At 40.2% G+C, this 22,274-nt stretch overlaps 1 protein-coding gene across 1 annotated transcript in view; it reads right to left on the bottom strand.

The window, feature by feature from the left end:
* tfpia (tissue factor pathway inhibitor a) overlaps window positions 1-20,935 on the bottom strand; it is a 35,957-nt gene extending 15,022 nt beyond the window's left edge. The window contains exon 1 of the mRNA XM_068705141.1: window positions 20,751-20,935. Within this exon, the coding sequence (XP_068561242.1) occupies window positions 20,751-20,850 (100 nt within the window). The 5' untranslated portion in view covers window positions 20,851-20,935. The remainder of the gene's footprint in view (window positions 1-20,750) is intronic.
* Window positions 20,936-22,274: the final 1,339 nt, after the last annotated feature.

The following is a 22,274-nucleotide window of genomic DNA, read 5'->3' as shown; positions in this document are numbered from 1 at the left end:
GACAAAGACATGGGCACCATTGTCCATAATTGTCAATAACAAATACAGTTGCAAACTGAATTAGCTCTGAATCGACTTCTCTACTGTCATTATTGTTCATAAAAGCTAGCCTGGTCCGATCCGGGAAAGAGGTGACATTAGAGCTCTACTAACCACCGTTGCCGATGTCAAATCACTATCTCTCTGTGTGCTGTTGAGAAATGTCTTTCTCGACCTTCATCCCTGCTGATTTTAAAACAGGTCTCTGTTATGCCTGCCTGTAGAGTTGCAGTTACTTCAGAACCCACAGAGAAAAGAGGAATCTCTGTCCAAAGGGATTTGCAGCTGGCTAAGGCTGGGGGACTGAATTGTTCACGATACAAGCACAGAGTGGAGAGCGACATAAAAGGGACGAAAAGGGAAAGGTCGGAAATTATGAAATAAGTTGAAAAATCAATGTGGTGAGGTTTCTAGCCAGGCCTGTGGAGTGGCTCTATGGATTGTAGTAGTGCTCTGTCAGTCAATAGATACACCAATTCTGCTCAGACTGAAATCTCTCAACAACCACTGCATGGATTGTCATAGAATTTATGCATATATGCATGTTCCCCGGAGGATGAATCCTATTGACTTTTGGATTAAATGTTTCCTCTGGCACTGTTATGAGGTTGACATTTGTGGTTTTGAGATAAATGTTTCAACAACTATTGGATGGATTGCAATGAAATTTGGTACAGATGTTCATGTCCCCCACAAGATGAACCGTAAAGGTGTGTTCAGGCCAAACACAATATTTTTTTGCTGCAAGATTACATGCAGGGTTATTGCAAAGATGCAAATTTGCACCAGGCGACTCGTCTGCACGAGTTGAAGTGTTTAAACTTGAGAGGAAAATTCGTGCAACGTTGTGTTGCGAAAGCCTATTAGCATTAACTTCCTCCTGATGTCACAGAGGATCAGAAATGGAGGACATAGCCCTGCGACTCCACGTCAGTGCAGTACAGAGACAAGTAGAGGGATTGGAGAAAAGTGAGCGAAGAAATAGGACTACGTAGTTCTGAAAAAAGTTCTGAAAATATGTAGTCTTTACTTGACTTACTACCAACCAAGCTAGCACTAATGTTAGCATAAGCTGTAATGCCATTTGCTGTTAAAAACACTCCAGTGGCCATATTTGATGGCATATTAAGTTAGCATGGTAAGACGCTTAACCAGGATGGTGAACATGATGAAAATAGTCATTGTTAGCATGTTGGCATTAGCATTTAGCTCAAAGCACCTCTTTGCCTAAGTACAGCCCCACAGACCTGCTAGCATGGCTGAAGACTCTTGGTGTATTTGGATTTAAGTTTTTTGCTTTTTTTAAACGCAAAGCTGATAACACATGTTTAGTTTGGTTTTGTAGGTAGTTTAATTTTCATCCAATTATATATATTTGTTCTCTGGTGTGACTGGAAATTATATAAAATTCTCTTTCCAGTAAGGTACAAAGTTCTATCAAAACACACCATGTGATGGGAACCACCCTGCCTGTCCTATCAGCACAGCAGTAAACAAACAGTCCCTCTGCCAGGCGAGGTAATGAGGGCAGCAGCTCAGCACTACAACCTGCCCTCCATAAAACCCTGTCCAAATTTAATTTATTTGGGACACTGATCAAATACTCCCTCCCTCCTCCTGACCTGTGGTAATGCTATTGCATGTGGGAGGTTGTCTTCCCTGCAGAGACTTGTGGTGTTTTTTATTTGCGTTCTTGTTGTTGTTTCTGATAAGCAGTAGAAGATAAGGCCATCTAGCAGGGGAGAAATTACACAGTGCCACACAATCTGGGTCTCCGTCTTGTACCCAACCCCATTTAGGCTATGTAAGCATAGCACTGCACTGCTAAACCTCATTCCACAAACTTTACAGAGAAATTGATATTTTTTGCTTTCTTCTTTGTCATTGGATGCCTCAAGCTATCAGATTTGTTCTTTTGGGAGAAGAAAAAAAAGTACAAACATGGTGCAGACTGCTGTTTTGTAAATCTAGTAACTAAGAATGTTCATTATGCCAGACTGTGGCCGCCCAAGGAGAGGGAAGAAAACAGCTTCCTCCTATTGAGTGGTGGTTCCCTTGTCTGAGACAGACCAAAGTACAATACGCAGTGTGATCTTCAATCACTCATGTCCAATATCCAGACAGAGGAAAAGAAACCCATCCAAACAAAATGTTGAGAGCCAACTTAAACTTTTTCTCTGAAAGGAAACACGCAGCAAACGTACACACCCACATAGACACAATATTGTTAAGTTCATTTTTATGAGAGAATGCAGACCGCAGCTTATGATAGATAAACATACAATGGGCCCAAAACACTTCTTTGACTGTAACGTACACATTCAAATGAAGCCATCGCATGAACCACAGCACAACACATTGGTACCAATTGCGTGGACGATCGGGAGTTCAGGCACCCATGGGCAATCGTAAGCACCCATGGGAGAACCATGCCGTGAATTGTAACATTGTCCATTGAAGATAAATGGAGCAATAAACAACATGTTAAGAGTTCTAACTTTGAGCTTTTGATACAGTACTTTATTTTGTATTACGTTTTGAACTGCAGCCGATAATGAACACAAAAAAGTGCACAATAACTTACAAAATGAATCGCATTGTGTCCATTGACGACCAGAGCTTTAGAATGAAATGTGTTTTAATTAAATATGTTAAGACTCGCAGTGATCAGTCACCAGCACCACCAGTCAGTCGACACCTGCAATCAGTGACCCTTATTGGTAGCTGCATAAGAGTGTCTGTGCTTAACACTAACACCACCAAGACGGTCTCACAGACTGTTTGGGTTTTTATAATGCAAATTACACTGTTTAACTAAAAACTACATGCCTTTCAGCCCACAACTTTTCCTAAATGTGTGTTTTTTGATGTTTTCTGTAGCCTAGAGGGTACAATGAAAACCATTTTGCATTTATTCCTCTAACCGCCACCTGCTTTATCTTCTAATTTACTCTAAATGAGACCATAATTTGGTAAATAAACAGCATGCGGTATTGAAGAAGACTTGAAAATAGCAATTGAGACCATAAACTCATTTTTGCAATGTTTATTACTGAGGTAATCAATCAAGTGAGAAGTCGGGTCATTTTCTCAGAGACTTCTATCAAATTGCATTAAAGGTCTCTCATTCAGGCATTTAAAGGAAGGCTATTAATGTGAAAAACACCAAGAAATGAACAGCAGGAATATCGATCAGGGCTACGTCAAAGAAGAAGTGTCTGAAATTAATTTGTAGTTATTGAGTTTGCAAAAAGAATCTGTTAAAAGAGAGAAATTGCAGTTTTATACTAAATGTACCATGTGAGCTGCTTGAGTAAACTGCAAGTCATTTCAATATGTTTCACCTGGCCTTGATGAGTGACAACTTTTACTTGTTTGTGTGGGCCCCACCACAGCTATTATAGGCTTAATAACACGCAGCTCTACTCTTAGTTTAAGTTACAGTATCATACTAACACAGAAGAGCTATGGGCTACAAGGTGATTAAACATTAAAACAAAAAGGAATGAACAGCACAATCTGAGTCTTTTTTGTTCCCAATACATCCCAATCACGCTTGACTTTAAATAATGAATTGTATAACTGTTTTGTTCATATGAGGCATATAGTTTATAATGGATTTTGCAGACTAGAGATTGATATCAAACTGGGTTACAAAAACAAAACAATAGATTTTCACACGCGTTACAACGGCTCTGAATGCAAACTTTTCTGAGCAATCCACAAATCCGTGCAAAGCTCCAAATCTGTCATCAGGAATCCTTAATGTTGCTGAACAAAAGGTAAATAAATATAGTCCTCCTAACACAATGCTTCAACAAAACCCTTGGAACTCAACCAACAAATCAGCCATCTCCGTAAATAGAGACCACGCTGAAAAGGAAGGCAGATTTTAGATGCATCACATTTCCATTGGCAGCTAGTCTCCCGAGTATCGCTGACGGGCTCAGTGCGGCCAAGATTTGCACACATACTCACACGTTTGGATAAAGATCTGAGTTGCTCAACATGCACTGTGCCAAGCACCTCTGTAATGCCAGAGATGGGCAGGTTGAGTCGGTTTGAAGCCCAGTCCGAGCTTGTTTAATCTACCAGATGATTATCCTGCACCTCCATTTCTAGGTCTTTAGGCAAAGTGGACTAAAGTACAAACTGTACAGCAGCCATGGAGCAGAACAACAAAACGCAGCGATGACTCAGCGAAAAACAAAAACACCAGAAAGCACACTTGCTGTTACCAGGATGACAGTAAGGTACGATGTACTAATGAAACAGCTGGAGAAAGTCAGACAGATGTAGACAGAGACACAGAGAATGGCACAGTGTTGACAGCTCCCACTGGTTCTGGCATCTGCAGCTTTAACTATATGACATAACACTCCATCAGAGACAATTGTTAAGTATGCTTTCAAAGGGGAATGCTTCTCATCATTTCCCCATGCTGTGTAATTGAGAAGGAAATAGTCGAAAAAGTAAAAAGGTATGCATAAAACTCAAGAGTTGAAACAATATCAAACTTTGCTCAGATACTTTAATATAAATAAACAAATAAAATAAAAATAATGACAACAGTGGTGGGAAGTGAGAAGAAAATAGTGCATGTGACAAGAATACATTCAAACATGTACTCATTATTAAAGTACAAAACATAATTTCTGGGATACAATTCAGTAATTCACAGAATGCTACCTATAGTATTTATAGGTATTCATTGTGTCTGATTAGGTGCTTATACACAGCGCGATAATTACAGAAAAATATTTTTAATTTCTCTTAAAATAATTGTGGAAATAGTGCAATTTCTAAACCACAAAAGGCAGACAACAGCACTAACAAATCTGTGACTTTGATTTAAAAAAAACCAACTCTTTTAGACATTTTTCATGTGCAGCTGAGTCCCAATCCACATGATGATGATGATGGTGATTTTGGAAATATTTCTGTACAATAACAACGTATAAATGCAAACATTAAATTAAGGCTTTTAAAATGGTCATGTCCACCAGGTGCCACCTCAAATCCTAATCTAAATTTGTTGAATAATTGTCTACAATCAAAGGTAAAATGACAAAGGAATGTTACACAGATTGTAAAGCCCTCTGAGGCATATTTGTATATACTGTATATATATATATAACTGACTTGACATCATGAATCTATCAATGGTTATGGAAAACAAATAGATGCATTTTGTTATGCTCCAAATTTGTACGTAAATATTGTGGAGGTGTTAATGGGGTGGGGCCTATATGTATAAATATGTGTAGGACCAAGCAAATCCAAGAGAAACTAACTTGCTTCAAAGTGAAAGCATAACCTCAACAATGAAGGTAATAAGGAACTGGAACTGTTAATCATTTTGTTTTATTGTTGTTACTTGGCTGGGAATGACTTAACTAGAATTCCACATACACAGGCACATACTGTACCTAGAGTGAACTCACTTATTCCTTATTCCAAGTTAGTCACCACTGTTGAAGGTATTGTCTTTAGTGACTCACTTGGCTGAATGGGTCATGAAGCGATGGGTTACAAATTCCATTAATTAAACAGAAGTGATGTTGGGTTGCAACACTTTGGTCAGTGCAGTATGCGTGTGCTTTGGTGAAAGAACCAAAAGGGCGCATCAACTGTGGAGTAGATAGGCCTGCAATGTAAGAAATGCAGTCAGTGTTTATCGGAGCCGTGCCCTGAGGCCAGTGGACAAAGGGCTGAGGGTGAGTCACAGCCCGTCCCAAGATTTTACAGTTGAACCCTGAACAAATGAGGCTACCCTCATTAAATTTATGTGTGTTTCTCTCATAATGGGCCTGAGAACACAACATTTTTGCTTGGTTCTTCATGGAAAATGTGAAAAAAGCAGGGGGCTTTTAGTAAATTCAAGGACTAGATATCTGTATGTTTAAAACCGCAGATGCTCTCTTTGAATTGAGAAAATACAATGCCATAGAGTCTAGAGTGGGCTTATCATTTTAAAAGCCTTAATGTTGGCAGCTCTATCTGTTAGATAGCAGGTAAACCAGGCAGGAACCAATACATTCTTCTGTGGTGCTTTTTCACGCTCACATAATTAAAGCTAATCAGATACAGCTGAGTAAATTTCCTAGCAACAGTTGTCATCAAAGTGAAATCTTCTCATTTCTTACAGCTTGTTAACACTCATTACAGTCGTAACTTCTAATCAAGGTTGTGGCTCTTGAAAATGTAGGAAATTGCACTCTTTGAAATTGTGATTTCAGCACTACTAATGCAGAATTTATAAGAGTTGGTGAGTAAAGAAGGATCAATATTATTATAATTTGTTTGGTTATTTTTTATTGGCTTCCTGCACAAAATATGTATTTAAATTTTAAAATTGAAACTTACATTTCTTTGTCATTTTAAAGAGTCACATTAACTCTCCATGTGGAGTCTGGACCATAACCCTGTCACAATAACTAATCTTGTTGGATGCTATTTTGTCCCAGAAATAATTGCAATAAACAATGTTATTATTATTTTATGACCATTTTATGCCGCTGATATAATGATAATAAAATAGCATTAGGATGCGAAAACACCATTGAAAAGAGCAATACACTTTTAATTCTTAAAGATATTCCGAGATTAGAATTAGAATATTAAAAAAATATATGTCCTATATAAATTAAACGCAAATCAAATAAAACCACAAAATTGACGCTTAGGCACTGTCAACAAAAATGCACAATGTCTGTAGTGCTATAATGGGTGGGAAACTACTGTTTATTCTGCCATCATGTTGGTGTGTTTGTGACATTCCCATGTAAACAAAAAAACATGTAAACAGAAAAGGCAATATCAAGGGCATGTCCCTATATTGTACGATAATTCCACTTAAAAATGATTGAGGTCATGTCCATATACTGTACAATAATTTAACATAAAAATGATTGAGGTCACACACATATATATTAGTACGATAGGTTGATATAGTAATCATTGTGACGGCCTACTTGACGACGTATTGCTATTATAATAAGAGGCTCTGTCAAACAGTATGAAACGCAAGAAGACCGGTGCTCCTTCACAACACTTGAATCAAGTGAGAAGATATATATTTAATGGAAATGCCTCCAAGGCTACCATCAGCAAAAAAAAGGGGTGGATCAGCTCGATAACAGCCAACCTGAAAAAGATGGTGGGCAGGAAATCGAAAAAGAAACAATCGCAATGATTCTGCAGATCATCTCAAATGCAGCTCATTAAGGCAATATACTTTGGCCTTTCAGCAGCCATAGAGAGATGACCCCATTCCAGCAGCAATCTTGCAAACAGGCAGAGCACTTCCTACAGTGTTTCATGTTGAGAGATCAAAGTGGGCTTCAAGCACCTTCTAAAGCACTTTCTCTTGCAGATCAAAGGAATCCCACTGAAACACGGACACGTATGTGCCTCCAGGAGAAATCGGTTGCCATTTCGACAAACAGCAACATCTGTGAGAGCTCACGTTGTGTGGTTGGGAAATAAGACTGGGGGCTACCCTGAAGGCTGAGTGAGTACTGAACCTATTTGTGTTTGGGCAGCAACAGGCCTGGTCCTGTATAGCTCAGTACACAGAGCATAGCACGAACTCTGCCAGGTTTGATTGTTGCCGGAGACGCCCAGTTGGAAAAATCTTTGCACTTGGGCGTTAAGATCAATGTCAATGCGATGTCTTTTAGTCCACAGATCCATGTGCGAGCCTTACTATACAAATTTAATGTGGTGTTGCTGAAAAGATTGAAACCAACCCTCTTGTTCTAACTAGTAGCACAGCAAGGAAACCTGCTGAATAATCTAAAAGGCTTGTGAGAGCCCTGCATTTTTAATCAGAGCCTGTGTTGGTATGGCAGGTGTTGAGGGAGGAGGGATGCAATGAGCAAGTTAATTGTCGCTCCGTAATTCGATAGCTTTTGTAGGCCCATTTGTTCCTGCCAAGCCAGATTTAACATTCATCTCAGCTTTTCCACCCTCAGTCTCAGATTTTCTTTTGTCTCGCTCTTTCAAACGGGAGACTCCGGACGGATAAACAAAACAAAAATCAAACTTTCTGTCTGCCTTTTCAAGGCTTTAACTCCCTTCCCTCTATATAGCAGCTGTTTTAATCAAGCGACTTTTCTCCGATGTCAGCTCAGTGGCGGAATCTCCACGCTCTCCCTCAGCAATGGCATTATCTTTTCCTGGCAAAATCCAAGTTGAGCCCCTACCTGCCGTTGGTCTCGATAACGCAACAATAATGGGAACCAGAAATCCGTCTCCCTTCGGTGATTCCGCCAAATCCACGCTCTGACATTTGCAAAGTCTGAGCGCCGGCGAACTGAACAATCCCACTCAATGCCAATTAGAGTTTGTCTCGTCTGGTTCTCAGCCAATCAATGCGACAAAGTGTGTTACCTGGGCAGCACTCTAGTGGGGGGGTGTATAATTAGATGAACTGCAGGTTGGTGACATATATCCTTCACCAGGTCATGCCCTTGGTAAAAAAAAAAAAAATCAAGCATGCCTAGGAGAAAATGGTGTGTGGCCACTTCTCAGTCCAGAAGGAGCATATGGCAAACAATGATGTGGGCATAAGTTTGCCATACGTTGCACAAGCCTGTAGGGTAGATACTACCAAGGCACCATCTGCCAAATTGAGGCAGTCCCAATTACAAAACACTCAGTGAATTATTTATCACATCGCTTGCACACCAAAAAACACAAGATTCATGAGAATGGAGGTGTTCAAACCAGTGATAGAAAATGTTCAAGACAGGAAACAATCAAAGGTTTTCAATACAAAGAGCAAAGACATATTCAAATGTGAATACATTAGCATGTATGTAACTGCCTGAAGTGAAACAGAGACCAAGAACAACTGTGACTTTGTTTAAGAGGATTGTAATATAACATCAAATCTCCCTACATATTTAAAAATGGTGAAAGTAGCAATGTGTGAGCTGCTTATTTGTAAGGGAATCGCTGTAAAGTTGATACATTTCCCAAATTTGATATTAGGATTTAAGTTAAACTTCAACACACCAGATACATGTTCTGTCAGCGTAGTATCATTTTTAAATAGGAAATGTACATTTTGTTGGTAAAACTAATAGGGGACACATTTTGCAAAGTAGGCCAGTAGAACGTTCTATCATAATGCCGGTCCCACGAAAGCCAGATCCATTTGAAATGACACAAAGGAGAGAAGAAAGAGCAGAGAGAAAAGCCACAATGGGATTCAGTCCCTGACCGGGGAGGTTGCACAGTAAAGGGGGGCAGAATTTTTAACCATTTCTTTAAACACATCGACAATAAAATCTATGATGGTTTCTGAAATGTGTCTTTTGTGTTTTCTCGTCTATGAAGCTTCTGCTGGTGAATATATTGGGGTATTTAATGATGTACCGGCAGCTGCTCAGGTTTCTGTGCCGTGCTCACAAACTGTACCAGATAATTTACTTCTTTCAGACCTTTAAATATGTGAGCCTTAATTTAAGTTCCTTGTGAATTGAAATAGCTCAGTTTAGAACAACCAGAGATGCGCAGACGATCTCACGTGCCGATTTCCTGCATGTAATCAGAGCATAAAGTGAAGGAACATGCAGGCTCCCAAAATGGGGGACCAGCCAAGCATTGCAGGTAGCTCCCTGTCGTGCCATCAGGAGCTACCAGAACGGTCACGCACTCTGATTCAAGAGATCAGACATAAGATGAGGTGGGAACACACAGGTTTGTTTGCAAAACAGGCAGCCACATAACAAATGTAACTGGCAACCAGTCACATCTCCTGAGTATTTAATGTAAATGAATGTGAATGGCTCCTTATTGTTTTTTTGTTTATATATCTCAGCTGCTGCAAGAGCCTATTAGACAGTGAAGCTTGTGTGAAACAGAAAGTAATTGTCTTTAAAGGCTAAATTGTTGGTACGTTGTACACACTGTAAACGTGTGCTCCGTTCCGTTCTGATTCTGATGTTATTTATTGTCCCCTCGGGGAAAACTTACATTGGGCACCATGCGACTCAAGATGAGCTCTAATTAGAAGCCCTGCAAGTAAATATACAACATTTACACAATGAATAAGTATATGAGCCTATAAAGACACCCTCAAGTACATTCTCAAGTGGCAGTAAAGACATACTGCACAACCCCTGAGGCCAAAAGCACATTATATTTTGGTTTAATGTAGCTTGACTACCATAGCTACTGTATATATGAATATTGGTCTGTGGTTTGTGTGGCTGTAATCTTTATCATTACCTACACAATCCACCTTTTTATCTCTCATTCAAATTGGCTATAGTAGGATTGACCCACAAAAGACATAATGTACAAGGAAGGTGCAATGTAATTGTTTTTGGCCTTCGAAAGAGGCACGTCCGCCAGAAAATCTCATTGCTTTCTTCGAGGTTTCATTCGATCATCAAAACATGAATTTTAACATCCATATTGCTGTCTTTGCAATATTGTGATATTGTGTTATCCCATTGCAATATCATGAATACAAACTACTCCCTATCTGCTGTATGCCACCCTTGCAATCTGAGTTATTTGCTGTCAGAAAATTTTAAAAGAGAAGTAAACACTTTAGCGAGTGAATAATTCCCACAGCAGAACACCACACCGCAGGTTTCTGAACAACCACTGAGATCGTTTGACACATGGGAATAATAACTTCTTGTATTGGACATCACAAGTCAGCAATTTACTATTTAGTCCAGCCTGAGTAGACAAGCTAAAACCCATTTTTCGAAACGCATCTTCAATACCCCCACACACAATGAAGCTGTTATTCGTCGGGTATTGAATTGACCTTTGAGGACTCTACAGGCTGCAGCAATGAACATTTGTGTCTAACTCAACTCTCCTTTGATGCGGATGCGATTACGCAGATGAATCAATAGGGCGGACAGAAGGCAAGAGCAAGTGGCTCATTCCCCTTCTATGCAAATGTCATCCTCGACTGATTGTACCGTAGATTCACTCTTTGATTAGATGAGAGGATCGATTCAGCGGTCCTTTTCTGCAATGCAGGTAATCGTTCAAACAGTACAAATGAGAAAAAAGGGGATGTTTCTGTGTTGGTAATTGGTGAGCTTTAGTGAAACTGAAACTTTAGTTTCAATGCATGCTTTCCTGAGAGGGATTAAGCCTGCATTGTGTACAAATCAACAGCACCTTTATTCTGTTCTGTCTGATGTGGCCACTTTGTCCCCGTCTTGTCTCAACAACAAAATATAAGCAGAACACACTGCAGCACGACTGCAAAGTAATAGTTTCGGTTTGTTTTCTATTTAGTCTGGTACATTTTCACGTTGCACAAATTAAAGCGGACCATATAAAAAAAAAATTTGATCTGCACTGATCTTCTGTGTACACAAATCCCTTCTCCTCCAGTTCTAAACGTCACCATATTTGGGGACTTTATTTAGCACATTCTGTAATATGGTCCAGATGTAATGCAAACATTGGACTTCTGCTATTATCTGGGATACTAAATATTCCACTTGCTGAGACACACAGATATGGCCATATCCTGCTCTTATTAGTATTCACACAGAATATATTACCACTATAACAGTTGAGTCACACAATTTTAGACTCATAACTATCTTTTTCTGTAAATGGTGGAAAACTGTACAAGAAAGAACTTGTTGACATGGTTTTCATTTGTCCTCCTATCTTTTGCTTTGTTGAACCCTGTTTGTGTTCATCTGTTTAAAGGTCTCGTTGTGCGGCTGATCACCATGACAAAGGCAAGACAGCTGAAAAACATTTAGTGAATAAGACATGGTGTGCTGGAGTTGCGCAACCTGTTTTAATTTCGAAGGATTTGCATTGAACCTGACACACTGCTCTGCACCTGCACATTCTCAAAGTTAGAAAAACTTGGGGCTGAAAGTAAACAGAGGCAGATCCAAACACATGATGCAACTACACACAGCTCTGACAGCAGACATCTCGATCTTCACTTTGCAAGTTGATATTGATTCAACTTCAACTACACTTTTGCTGAGCAGCTTTGGAATGCAAAAGTCATCTCAACTGCAATAAAGAAAAAAGACGCCCACCTTGTCTGAACTGGCACAGAGCGAAGGCGAAGTGATCACTCTTTCATCGTGTAGTCTATCTGAGTGCTACCTTAACAAGTTCAGACTTAACCTCTTTCTTTTATTCTCTAAACCTTTTGTTCACGCCACTGACACCAGTTGCTATGGTTGAGTGCAAAGCTTGCAATTAGTCTCCACACCTTCTCATGAAGAGCGGTAGGCTCTTTCTTTGTTGGAATATCAAGAAATATTGGGCTGAATTTCTGACTTAGACTTGACTGGTTCGAACTATTGACTAGAAACATTGCTTTGCCATTTGTTTTATGCCTTGCAAAACATATTTTAAATAAAATGACACAATAACACAAGCAATCGCACACCATTAAATGTCACATATTAAATATTCCGTTTGCATTTATGGCATCCGCACATCATTTCCAAGTGATTTAGTGTAGAACTATTGCTATCTCGGACAAGTTCAGTATCCTGTGCGATGCATCACTTTCTGGAACTCTCTACCTTAAATAAAGCTTGCAATTATCATCAGTACGACTCATACAGGAAATGTTAGTATAGCCTTATCAGTCTGCAGATGGCCAGTTGCAAAACATTTTTCCAGGCTCAGAAAAGATATCACTTTCTTTGTAGACAAACCAAAATGAGTCATGAGGGCATGAATAGGACAAGACTGCATCCTTAATAAGGGTCAGTGTAGGTGTCATTCACCCCCCGCCCAATATGCGAAATATGTATCCAATTATGTGTCGACATTCAACAGATTAAACCTTCCTGTGAGCTACAGAGAGACACTAATAATGTGTCCCCAGCTGTAGACTCCTTTCTCCACACACTGCCCTGACAGACAAAACACTGATCAAGACAGATCAAGGGACATTTACACAGATATTCTGCATCACCAAAACCAGAAAGTATGGAAGTTGAACACCACGAGCTGATTTTTAAACAACTACCACAACCATAAGGTGGTTTTGAAATGTCTTGTTTTGACCAAAACAAAATCAAAAAGCCAAAAGATATTAAAATCACAATGATATAAAACAGAAAAAAAACAGCACATTCTCACATTGGAGAAGCTGAGACCAGAGAGTGTTCATAGTTGGCCCAAATTTCTAGTGTCTTTATGTCGGGAATATCCATTGAGTGAGCAAGAAAGGAGTTTCAGAGACATTGCAGGAGTCTGTTTAAATACCTGTCATGGGAAACTTTCAATTTGAAGCTGAAAATGACTTGCCTGGGAACCAGATGAATCTGCGAGGGAGCTTGTTTGCTCTGGCAGATGTGTCTCTCTGCTTTGGACAAGTTTCCATTGACCTGAGACAGGCCGGGTCAATCACAACCAATTACCTAACATCGGGCGCGTTTGAGATTAAGACCGTAAAGACAGGAGCTGTTGAGGCAATTTCGAAAACAACCAAGATGGCTCCAGCTGGTATGGAACAGAGCTGAACAAACTGGACGATATATTTTCTTGCAAGAAGTTCAATTACATGCACTTAAAGGCAAACTAAGCCCTTAATTTCATACATGTTATTCCAATGGTCTAGGATTGTCCAAAAATATGAGTAAACATGAAGAACTCTCTCCCAAATCCAAAATCTAAAGTGTTAAAACTGAAATCTGTGATGTCATCAAGTATAAAGTGTGGAACCGCTCCGTAGACAAGGCATTGGGAACGATCTTACAGATGTTGCTAAGAGCGTCCGGGGGAATGTTGAGTATATGGTTTTAGAACTGAGAACACGACAACAGAATAAAGCTCACGTGGGTTCAAAAAAGAAAGGAAGCATTCTGTGGGTCAACGAAATCAGACTCCCGTTCTTTGGAGCAGCTCCAGACTTTATCCTTGATGACATCCCAAGTTTATATCTTACTTCTCTGGAATTCTGGCTTTGAGAGAAAGTAGCTCATGTTCACTTATTGGTTGAACTTTCCAAGGACATGGAAATAACATATTGTAATTCTTTATGTAGGTGGTGTTCCGCTTTAAAGCTTTTCTTTAGAAGAAAGATGTGTTTGTCGTACTTCCAACATACCAACTGATAAACTACCAGCTCATCTCTACACGGTGCAGTCTGTTTACATTTTTCCGTCACTCAGACTTTCCCCACCTGCTTTTCGCCCGGTCCCCCCTTTAGGTGCCGTGATTGACCATGTCCAAGGCAGACGAGGTCACTGGTCGCTCAGTGCTACGTCCCATTTTTGATGACTCGTTGGTAAAGCCCCTTGGAAATTGGAAACCGAGGCTCCAGACCAATTTTCCTCTGAGATTTGGTGTGACCATGTCAGGCTAGTAAATTACGCCTCAGCACACTAAAGCAAACACACAACTCACATTCCAATACAGAGGACATCCCGTGTACTACAAATAATGGAAGATAGTTATGGAAATGCTGAATGATCCCACCTGACACTTCCCAGATAAATAACAACCATCGGTTTGGTTTGATTCCAACACAAACATTACATGATAAAACTATTTTTTATCCATATTGGTCCAGTATATCATGATCAGCGGATTGCCTGTGAGCTGTCCTATCTTCTTCTGCCGGTGAAGCAAATAAGATGACGGAGAGATTTCTCGGTTGTTGGTTTTGGAAATGAATCTGCCCTCAGTTCTGAGGCTGCCCTGCTGTAGCTGCCAAAGGCAAAGCTAACTTAACCATCCTGTCAAGTTAGTGGAGAAATGACCAAGTAGACAGTATCTTCTCTCTAAATATAGAGCCAAGGAAGTATCCTTTGGCAATTTATACAGGCGACAGTGCACGGGACACACAGATTAAAGTGCGGCCCATGCTCCTTCGAGTGTATTTGTTATCGAAACTGTGGCGTCAACCTCGAGAGGACAGGCATTTTCTCACACAGGAATACACATCTTCACCATATTGCAATGAAGTCAGCCATTTATATGGAAGTACGATACTAATGATTCATAGGTTAGACACTCAAAACTAATTTTGCTGGAGCAAAGTCTTTTGGTCGAGCATCTGATAAATCACATGTGCGAATACTGTGTGTTGTGTTATCGTCTATTTTTTTTACTTCGTAGTCGTCAAAAAGTTGCTGACAGTACACTAACTCAGCATTTGTATTCTTGTCTTTGTTGCATTACGGCAGGATTCTCCCAACATCACAAGATTACGCGAGAATCGCCGGGTCACGAGATTACACGAACGTCCATCTTGTCAGGCTTCAAGTAATGCGTTTGTCTCCGAAACCACAATGATTCTGACCAATCAGCGGACCTGTGAGGAGCTACCGGCAGCTAGGGGAGTGGTTTAGGTGTGTGCGGCTGGTGTTCAACCAATCACCAGTCAAGTATTTTTCAAAAGTGCCTGCCCATTTCCGAACGGTTTTCAATGACAATTCTCAGATGGTTCTTTCGTAACAAACCAAGTGGCGCGTCAGGTTACATTACATCCACTTACAGCCAGAAAACACAGTCAACTAGCGCTCTAAACTAGCATTCCTGTTGTCATGTCAACAAGGTGTCCAAAATGACTCAGTAAATACTTTTGAACTCTACACTCTGTGTGTCTCTTGTTGTTTAAAATGAACTAGGTGTTCCCTGTCAATTAGATTCCATAATTGCACCACTCAGCTGTGGGGCATCCTTATTGAGGTGGGTACTCATATACAGTATCAGTGCATATATTCTGCATCAACTACATGGGAATATACGCTATATATTCACTGCAATTTACTGAGACAGTGAGAGGCAAAGACAGAGACAACAAAAACAAGAAATAACCAGACAAGCAGTGTAGCTGGAGGCGTAAAAGCGAGAGGAATTCAACCCTTCGTCACTGAGAAGTATGGTAACCTACAGCGACGCTGTGTAGGGACAAACTGGAAATGTCAATGCTGGGCCACATGCAAAATGGAATATAATAAAGTCTGTTTTTCCATTTCAATGTCACAAACTTGATAGTCTACTTAGACGTGGGCAGTAATGGTCAGGAAGCAGACGAAACATTTGAAAAGACTGTCATTAATGGTCACAGGATGTGCTTTGGTGAAGCAAAGATGACATGTTTCTTACTGTTATTATGACTTGCACTACTCATTTCCACTATTGGCCATCATTACTTAATCCACGCAGCCAACTAAAAGCACCACAAAAAGCAGGGATCCTTAAAATTATTCTGACAAAACAGACGTGCTCTGACTATTTAGTGTATGAAGAAAATACAGAAGTCTACAAGAGGTCCTTTAAGAGATTGAATGCTGGGCTGTTTTTTGGATCAAGTCCAAGTCACAAGGTCTAAAGAAGGCAAGTCTGAATCATGTCTAGAGTCTTTAGAGGACAGGTCCAGGTCAAGTTTCGAGTCTTTAGAGAGCAAGTCTAAGTCATGTCTTTTAGTATTCATGGTGCAAGTCCAAGTCAAGTCTCAGGTCTTGAAAGAGCAAGTCCAAGTCATTTCCAACTAAGAAATTATTGAATAAGTTGCCATGACAAAAAATATATAAATATAAAACAATACATAAATATAAATAAAAAATGGAAAAAAGACTGAACAAATATCGCTCACTGAAGCTCAAGATTGAACTTAAATAGAAAGTGGAAGTGGGTGCGTTCGTGTAGAACCAGAAAACAGACAGAGAGTAATGAACCGCATGATTCAGAGAAGATTTTATACCGTTTGGTTTATTAATAGTCCGCATTATAATGCTGGTGTCACCCTCTGAAAGAGCTGCTGCTTTCGCTGCAGTAAAATAGTTTAAAGGTGAGATTCATGTTGAGACAAAACAGACTTTTTCTCATTAAAAAAACAACAACTAAAGGCCTGTGTACTAGTAAGTGCAGAACACATTAGCTAACGCCTAATTGGCTAAGCGGAGAAGTGTCTTCACTTTCCAGTTATAGGTGTATTCATCTAATGGACTCAAAATAGTTTTTAGTGACAGTTTAGGCGAGCACTTTTCTGAAGTCTACTCCTTACTGCGATGTTAATTAAGATGGCACATGCAACACAGTTTCCTCTCATCCTATGGCCTGAGGCGTCCTAATAAAAGGGCCACTTCAAACAGCAAGTGAGCATCTAATTAAATTTATCCACGAATTAATGAGACACAATGTTTACTCCTCCGTGAGACGATTAGTGAAGCTACTAAGACTGTGCGCTCATGATACTGATGTTTAGTTTCAAAGGGGCTCGGTGAGTCCCTTATTGTTCCACCTCTCAAGAGCAACTAAATGATATGCAAATAGTAAAAGCTAATGTTCCCCGATGGACAAAACCTTGTTGAAGGCCCCTGTAATGTAAGTAGCTCAGATTGCCTCTCTGTATTTACCTAGGGCTTGTATTGTCGTATCTCTGATGATGATTGCCAAATGGTAATGCATTTGTGTTGTACTTCCTGGAGGCCCAATTTTTATTTTGGAATATTTAAACACATATTTGTCCTTTTGTGCTTTAATGTTTAAAACAGTAAACATGAGTTGTTTGCAAATGTCAACTATCAATAAATGTCAGCTGTATATGAAATGCTTGGTCAAAGGCTATGAGATTATTAAATCCTGTTATGAATATAGCTCAAATACATTTAAATTAAAATATACGCATATAAGATACATATTATGCAAAACATGTGATGCTTGCTCTTATAACAGTGCAGTAAAAATTATATCTGCAAAACCATTAATTTGCTGTTCCATATAGGATAAGCACACCCCATCCAGTTGTCTTTTATAATGGAAAATCAACTGATGCTTAAGGGACTAATGGACAAAACAATCAATAACAACAATCAATTTGTTGCTATTCTTGTCATGATCAGATTTTGAAGTCGACCACTGGGCACAACTATCAAAAACGCAGCTGTTTATGTTAATTGTTTGGCCAATAAGGCTGTCCTCAGTAATGCACTATAATTCGTGGTGTACTATAAAAAACAACAAATCCTGCATAGGGAGGAGGTCAGGGTGGATGCACTAGACTTTCACCCAGGAGACTGCTCTTTGCTAACTTATTTGTTACAGAGGTTTTGTACTTGAGTAGCGCCACTTACGTAGTTAATTTAACCCAAACCCAGATCTTTTCTTTAACCATACCGAGTAGTTTTGTGGCCCAAACCGGTTCTGCACATACACTTACTTAAATATATTAGTATCGGGCTAAAAAAAAGTCCAGCATAGATATATTTGTTGTTACTCTTTATTAAGATTTAGAATTTACTGACTCCTGACTATGTTATTATGGTATGGCGTACAAGCATAATACATCATTTGTCACCAACACAACATCGACAAAATAATGTCCCCCAGCAGGAAGAAAGCCCAACATATATTGTTGTTCTTTATGAAGGCAAGTCATTTTGAATCAACAGAGGTCCATGTTATTGGCCCTCAACACATTTCCAACTAAATATAGTCAATCTTTGCCCCCTTTGGGCCTAACATTAACAACACCCAAAACTCTGAGTGTTACTTTTTTTGCTTTGAGCCTTAAGCAAAATACAAAGTCCAGTCATGTTGTTATCAGCTAAGGAATGTCTTCAGCATTAGATCATATTTTTTACTTAGTAACAGAGAAAATTACTTGCTTTTATATCCTCCCACCGCGACTATAGCAGTGCCTTGTTGAACACTACAGAAGTGCTCCAAATTGTTCAAAATCCAGCAGCCAAACTACTGACACGAACAACGTGTTTCTAACACATCCCACCAAATTCGCCTTCACTGCACTGGCTTCCAATCTCTTTTAGATGTCACTTTAAAGTACTATCAAACACATACAAGGCTTTGTGTTGTCTGCGTATATCACTGTGTGGCAATCATTCTGTGGTGCTTTGATGACTATACTAGATACTCCAATATTCCATAAGAAGTGGTTAGTTTTTGTGATTCTGGACAAAGTGTATACCTGGGTACGGATCTTTTGTCTCCCCCCCTCTGGCAGTTTAAGTAATTACCTTGTGGGAGAGACCATAGCGACAGAGCAGCAGGTAGGAGTATGGCAGAAGTTAAGTTTCTAGACTAGATTTAAGTTTTTAAAAAAGGCACAGGAAGACTAAAAGAGAGCTCTTTTGGGGCGGGGGAGATATGGCGATCTCACCTGCAAGCAAACGTGCGCCAGTGGGGGAATGTCGACACAGTCGCCAGACACCACAACTTCCGTACACAGCCAATTATGGAGAGCTTTCCCTGGCGGCGATAGGCTTAATCAGCAATGTGTGAACTTGATTTGCAAGGGCTTGAATGTAACGGACATTAATATTTATACAAAAAAAAGGATACATACAAAATGCAAAGTTAGTGAAAAGAACTAGGGGAGCGAAAGGGGGCCAACTGCTCAATTTTGCCCCAAGGCCCACTAGAGGGTTAATCCAGCCCTGGCTAAAATGACCCCCAACGTAACAGCATGAAGGGCTATTCAATCTTTATTAGTTTGTTATGCACCTTAAAAAAACAAAAAGTTAATGGACTTGCTATCACTAAAATATTATTTGTAACAACTAAGGCGATTTGACATAAATATAAGAAAAGGCTTGTACATTGGGGAGTGTGAGTATTTCACAAGCAAGAATTGTTGAATTTGTAAAATGTTTCTAAATAGAACAACATGTCACATGTTCTTTCCATAAGAAGGTTCATAGGCTTCATGCTTTGCTGCAAATGCTGCTCATAGACTGTAAATGTTGGAAATGACTCATAGAACCGCCTGTACAGTATGTCACTGAAAGATAAGAAAGGCAGACATTGACATTAAGGCGATACAGTGAAGTTCATCCCCAAACCTCTTAACTGCAGACGGACATGTTTGACCTACCGCAGCTGGAATGACCTTTCTGGACTTTTCTGTAAACTGCATGGCATTAATTAGTGAAGCCAGGCCAGCTCAACATTTGCTCTCAGGGATGGAGGAGTGCACTTTCCCTTCCACTTTGGATCAGACCTGCCTCCGCTCAGACCTTTCTCAGCTTGTTGGGTGTCTGACATCCAATCCCAACAGCCTCATTACCGCCTGGAAGGCTGTTGCGACATGACAGGACGTGAGGAGGTGCCAGGTGGTTCAGGTGTGGGTCGTGGCCGGTGTGAGAACCGCTGTCGGTGTGGACTTTGGCCTAGCCTGACGCCACATCTCTCCCCTCGCTAGTAAGGACTTAGAAAGGCCTCCAACAGACCAAAACAAACGCAGGGGTGCGTCAACGGCGGTGTCGATACGCAGCAGGATTTCAGTCAAAGCAGAGATTGTGGAACGTGTGTGTGTGTGTGTGTGTGTGTGTGTGTGTGTGTGTGTGTGTGTGTGTGTAAGGTTGACCACAACGCTGGCACAGTCGATCAGATGTTATTTTACAAGCGTTAGCCAGTTTAACGAGTCATTTTGAGGCACACATATTCCGTTTGAAATCGAGATTGCGCTTCAATTTTGAAAGGCAAACATCATATAAACAATACATATTAAAGCAACATTATATCGAGGACAACACGTACTACAAGAAAACACACTAAATGCAAAGCCCAAACAAGAATGAAGCGAAGCCAGGACATACTACACAACGTGTAAACACACTTTAGACTCAGCTCCACTTTACGCACGACTTTCGTGACTACAACGTTCTCTTGCGCTGTCTTGCAACAGCTCAGACGAACTGTAAACACGTTGAACACAGTTGAAATAGTGTATCTACACACACGTCTGTTTCCTTCAATCATCTTACCTTCTATGTGGCTTCTGCAAGACCCAAAGCGGGCGACAAAGGAGAGCGAAAGGGCGCACAAAATCCACCACTTGTTGGAGAGAGTCATGCTATTGTTCATGTGGCGCTGGTCCGCGCTGAATGTAAAGTTAAGAGGAACACTTCATCAAGTTGTAGGGCTGAAGTTGTGAGCGTGCGCGTGTGGGCGCGTCCTTCCGTCTGATAACAGTAGAGTCGTCAGGCACTACGGAATTGAAATTGCAAGTAATTTCCTGGAGGGTCATACACTTCAGGAAATAATATTCCCCATGACTCATAACTTTTACCGAGGAATTAAAAGAAAACCAATGAGGATTTTTTTCTTTCTTTATTATTCATGACACGTTCTCATATTACCCAAAATAAGGAGTATGACATAAATGCTTTAATAAAAGGACTGTGGGCAATGGGATCTCAGCAGAAAACATGATCCTTATGTTCAGCACACAAACAATCTCTCTCTCTCTCTCTCTCTCTCTCTCTCTCTCTCTCTGTTGGGAGCGGATGAGCTGTAGCAAGCTGAGAACCCAGGCTGCATCTTTCGACCCCTTTACAACACTTTAATTCACTCCAATTTATCTTGCAGCGATGAGAATTTTTACTTCTGAAGCCCAGACTCAGAGCTCTGTCCGTTCCATTCAGGAAATTCGTACCTGAGTTATGGCCTTTGGAGAGGTTTTGAAATCCCCTTTTCAACTCCTCTAGTGACACATACTGTAATTGAGCTTCAAGCTGGCACATACACGCTGAAATGGCTGCACCTTGTACTTTCAGAACTTCAATACATTCATTACACTGTGTTAAATACCGCACAATGCACAGAAACAAACTATGTTGGCTCCACTGTGCCAAGGCGAGATTTCAGACGCAGTTGGGGGGTCGCCTAGAATAAAAATGATTGCTTTTTGAATGTCATGCAAGACACTCTGGTGGAATTCATCCTGATCCGAGTCAGAGTCTGAATATGGATGTCGTCTACTGAACAGATTGTGAAGACCTCAAAGAAAATATTGTGATTTGGTGACATACAATAAAATGTGCTAAGCTGATTTTAAGATGAAAGCAAAGGCAATGACGTTAAATCACAGTCAACTGGAATAATAGAGACTCAAGGCCACAAGCTGTAACACAAAAAACATATGAAGAGATAAACTGCACACTGCTCATATCGCAACCAGGACCAGCTTGCAGGCAGCCAGCAGAGACTCCAAGAATGAAACAGTTTGGAACATAACCCAGTGAAAAGTTGAATTGTCATACTTACAGTTCGGTCTGGTTTGGTACAAAATAAACAAGATAACCTATAATGTGTTATGTGAGCTTTCTGGACCATCAGCGGGCCATCTGCTTCCCCCGGTTTCAAATTGCTGTGCTAAGCTAAGTTAGCCAGCAGTTGGCCAAAAGTGAGTGCATCTCCCACAATGCCAAACTATTCCTGTAAACATGCAATGATATTTCGGACAAAAGCTTCCAACTTTTATTGCAACAGATTGATGAAGGCCCTTT

Source organism: Cebidichthys violaceus, unplaced genomic scaffold, assembly GCF_023349555.1.
Source record: "Cebidichthys violaceus isolate CVI_PGR_0920_01 unplaced genomic scaffold, fCebVio1.0.p SCAF_11, whole genome shotgun sequence".
NCBI lineage: Eukaryota > Metazoa > Chordata > Actinopteri > Perciformes > Stichaeidae > Cebidichthys > Cebidichthys violaceus.
Note: the sequence above shows the minus strand (reverse complement) of the source record. Positions and strands in the feature narration are given on the sequence as shown.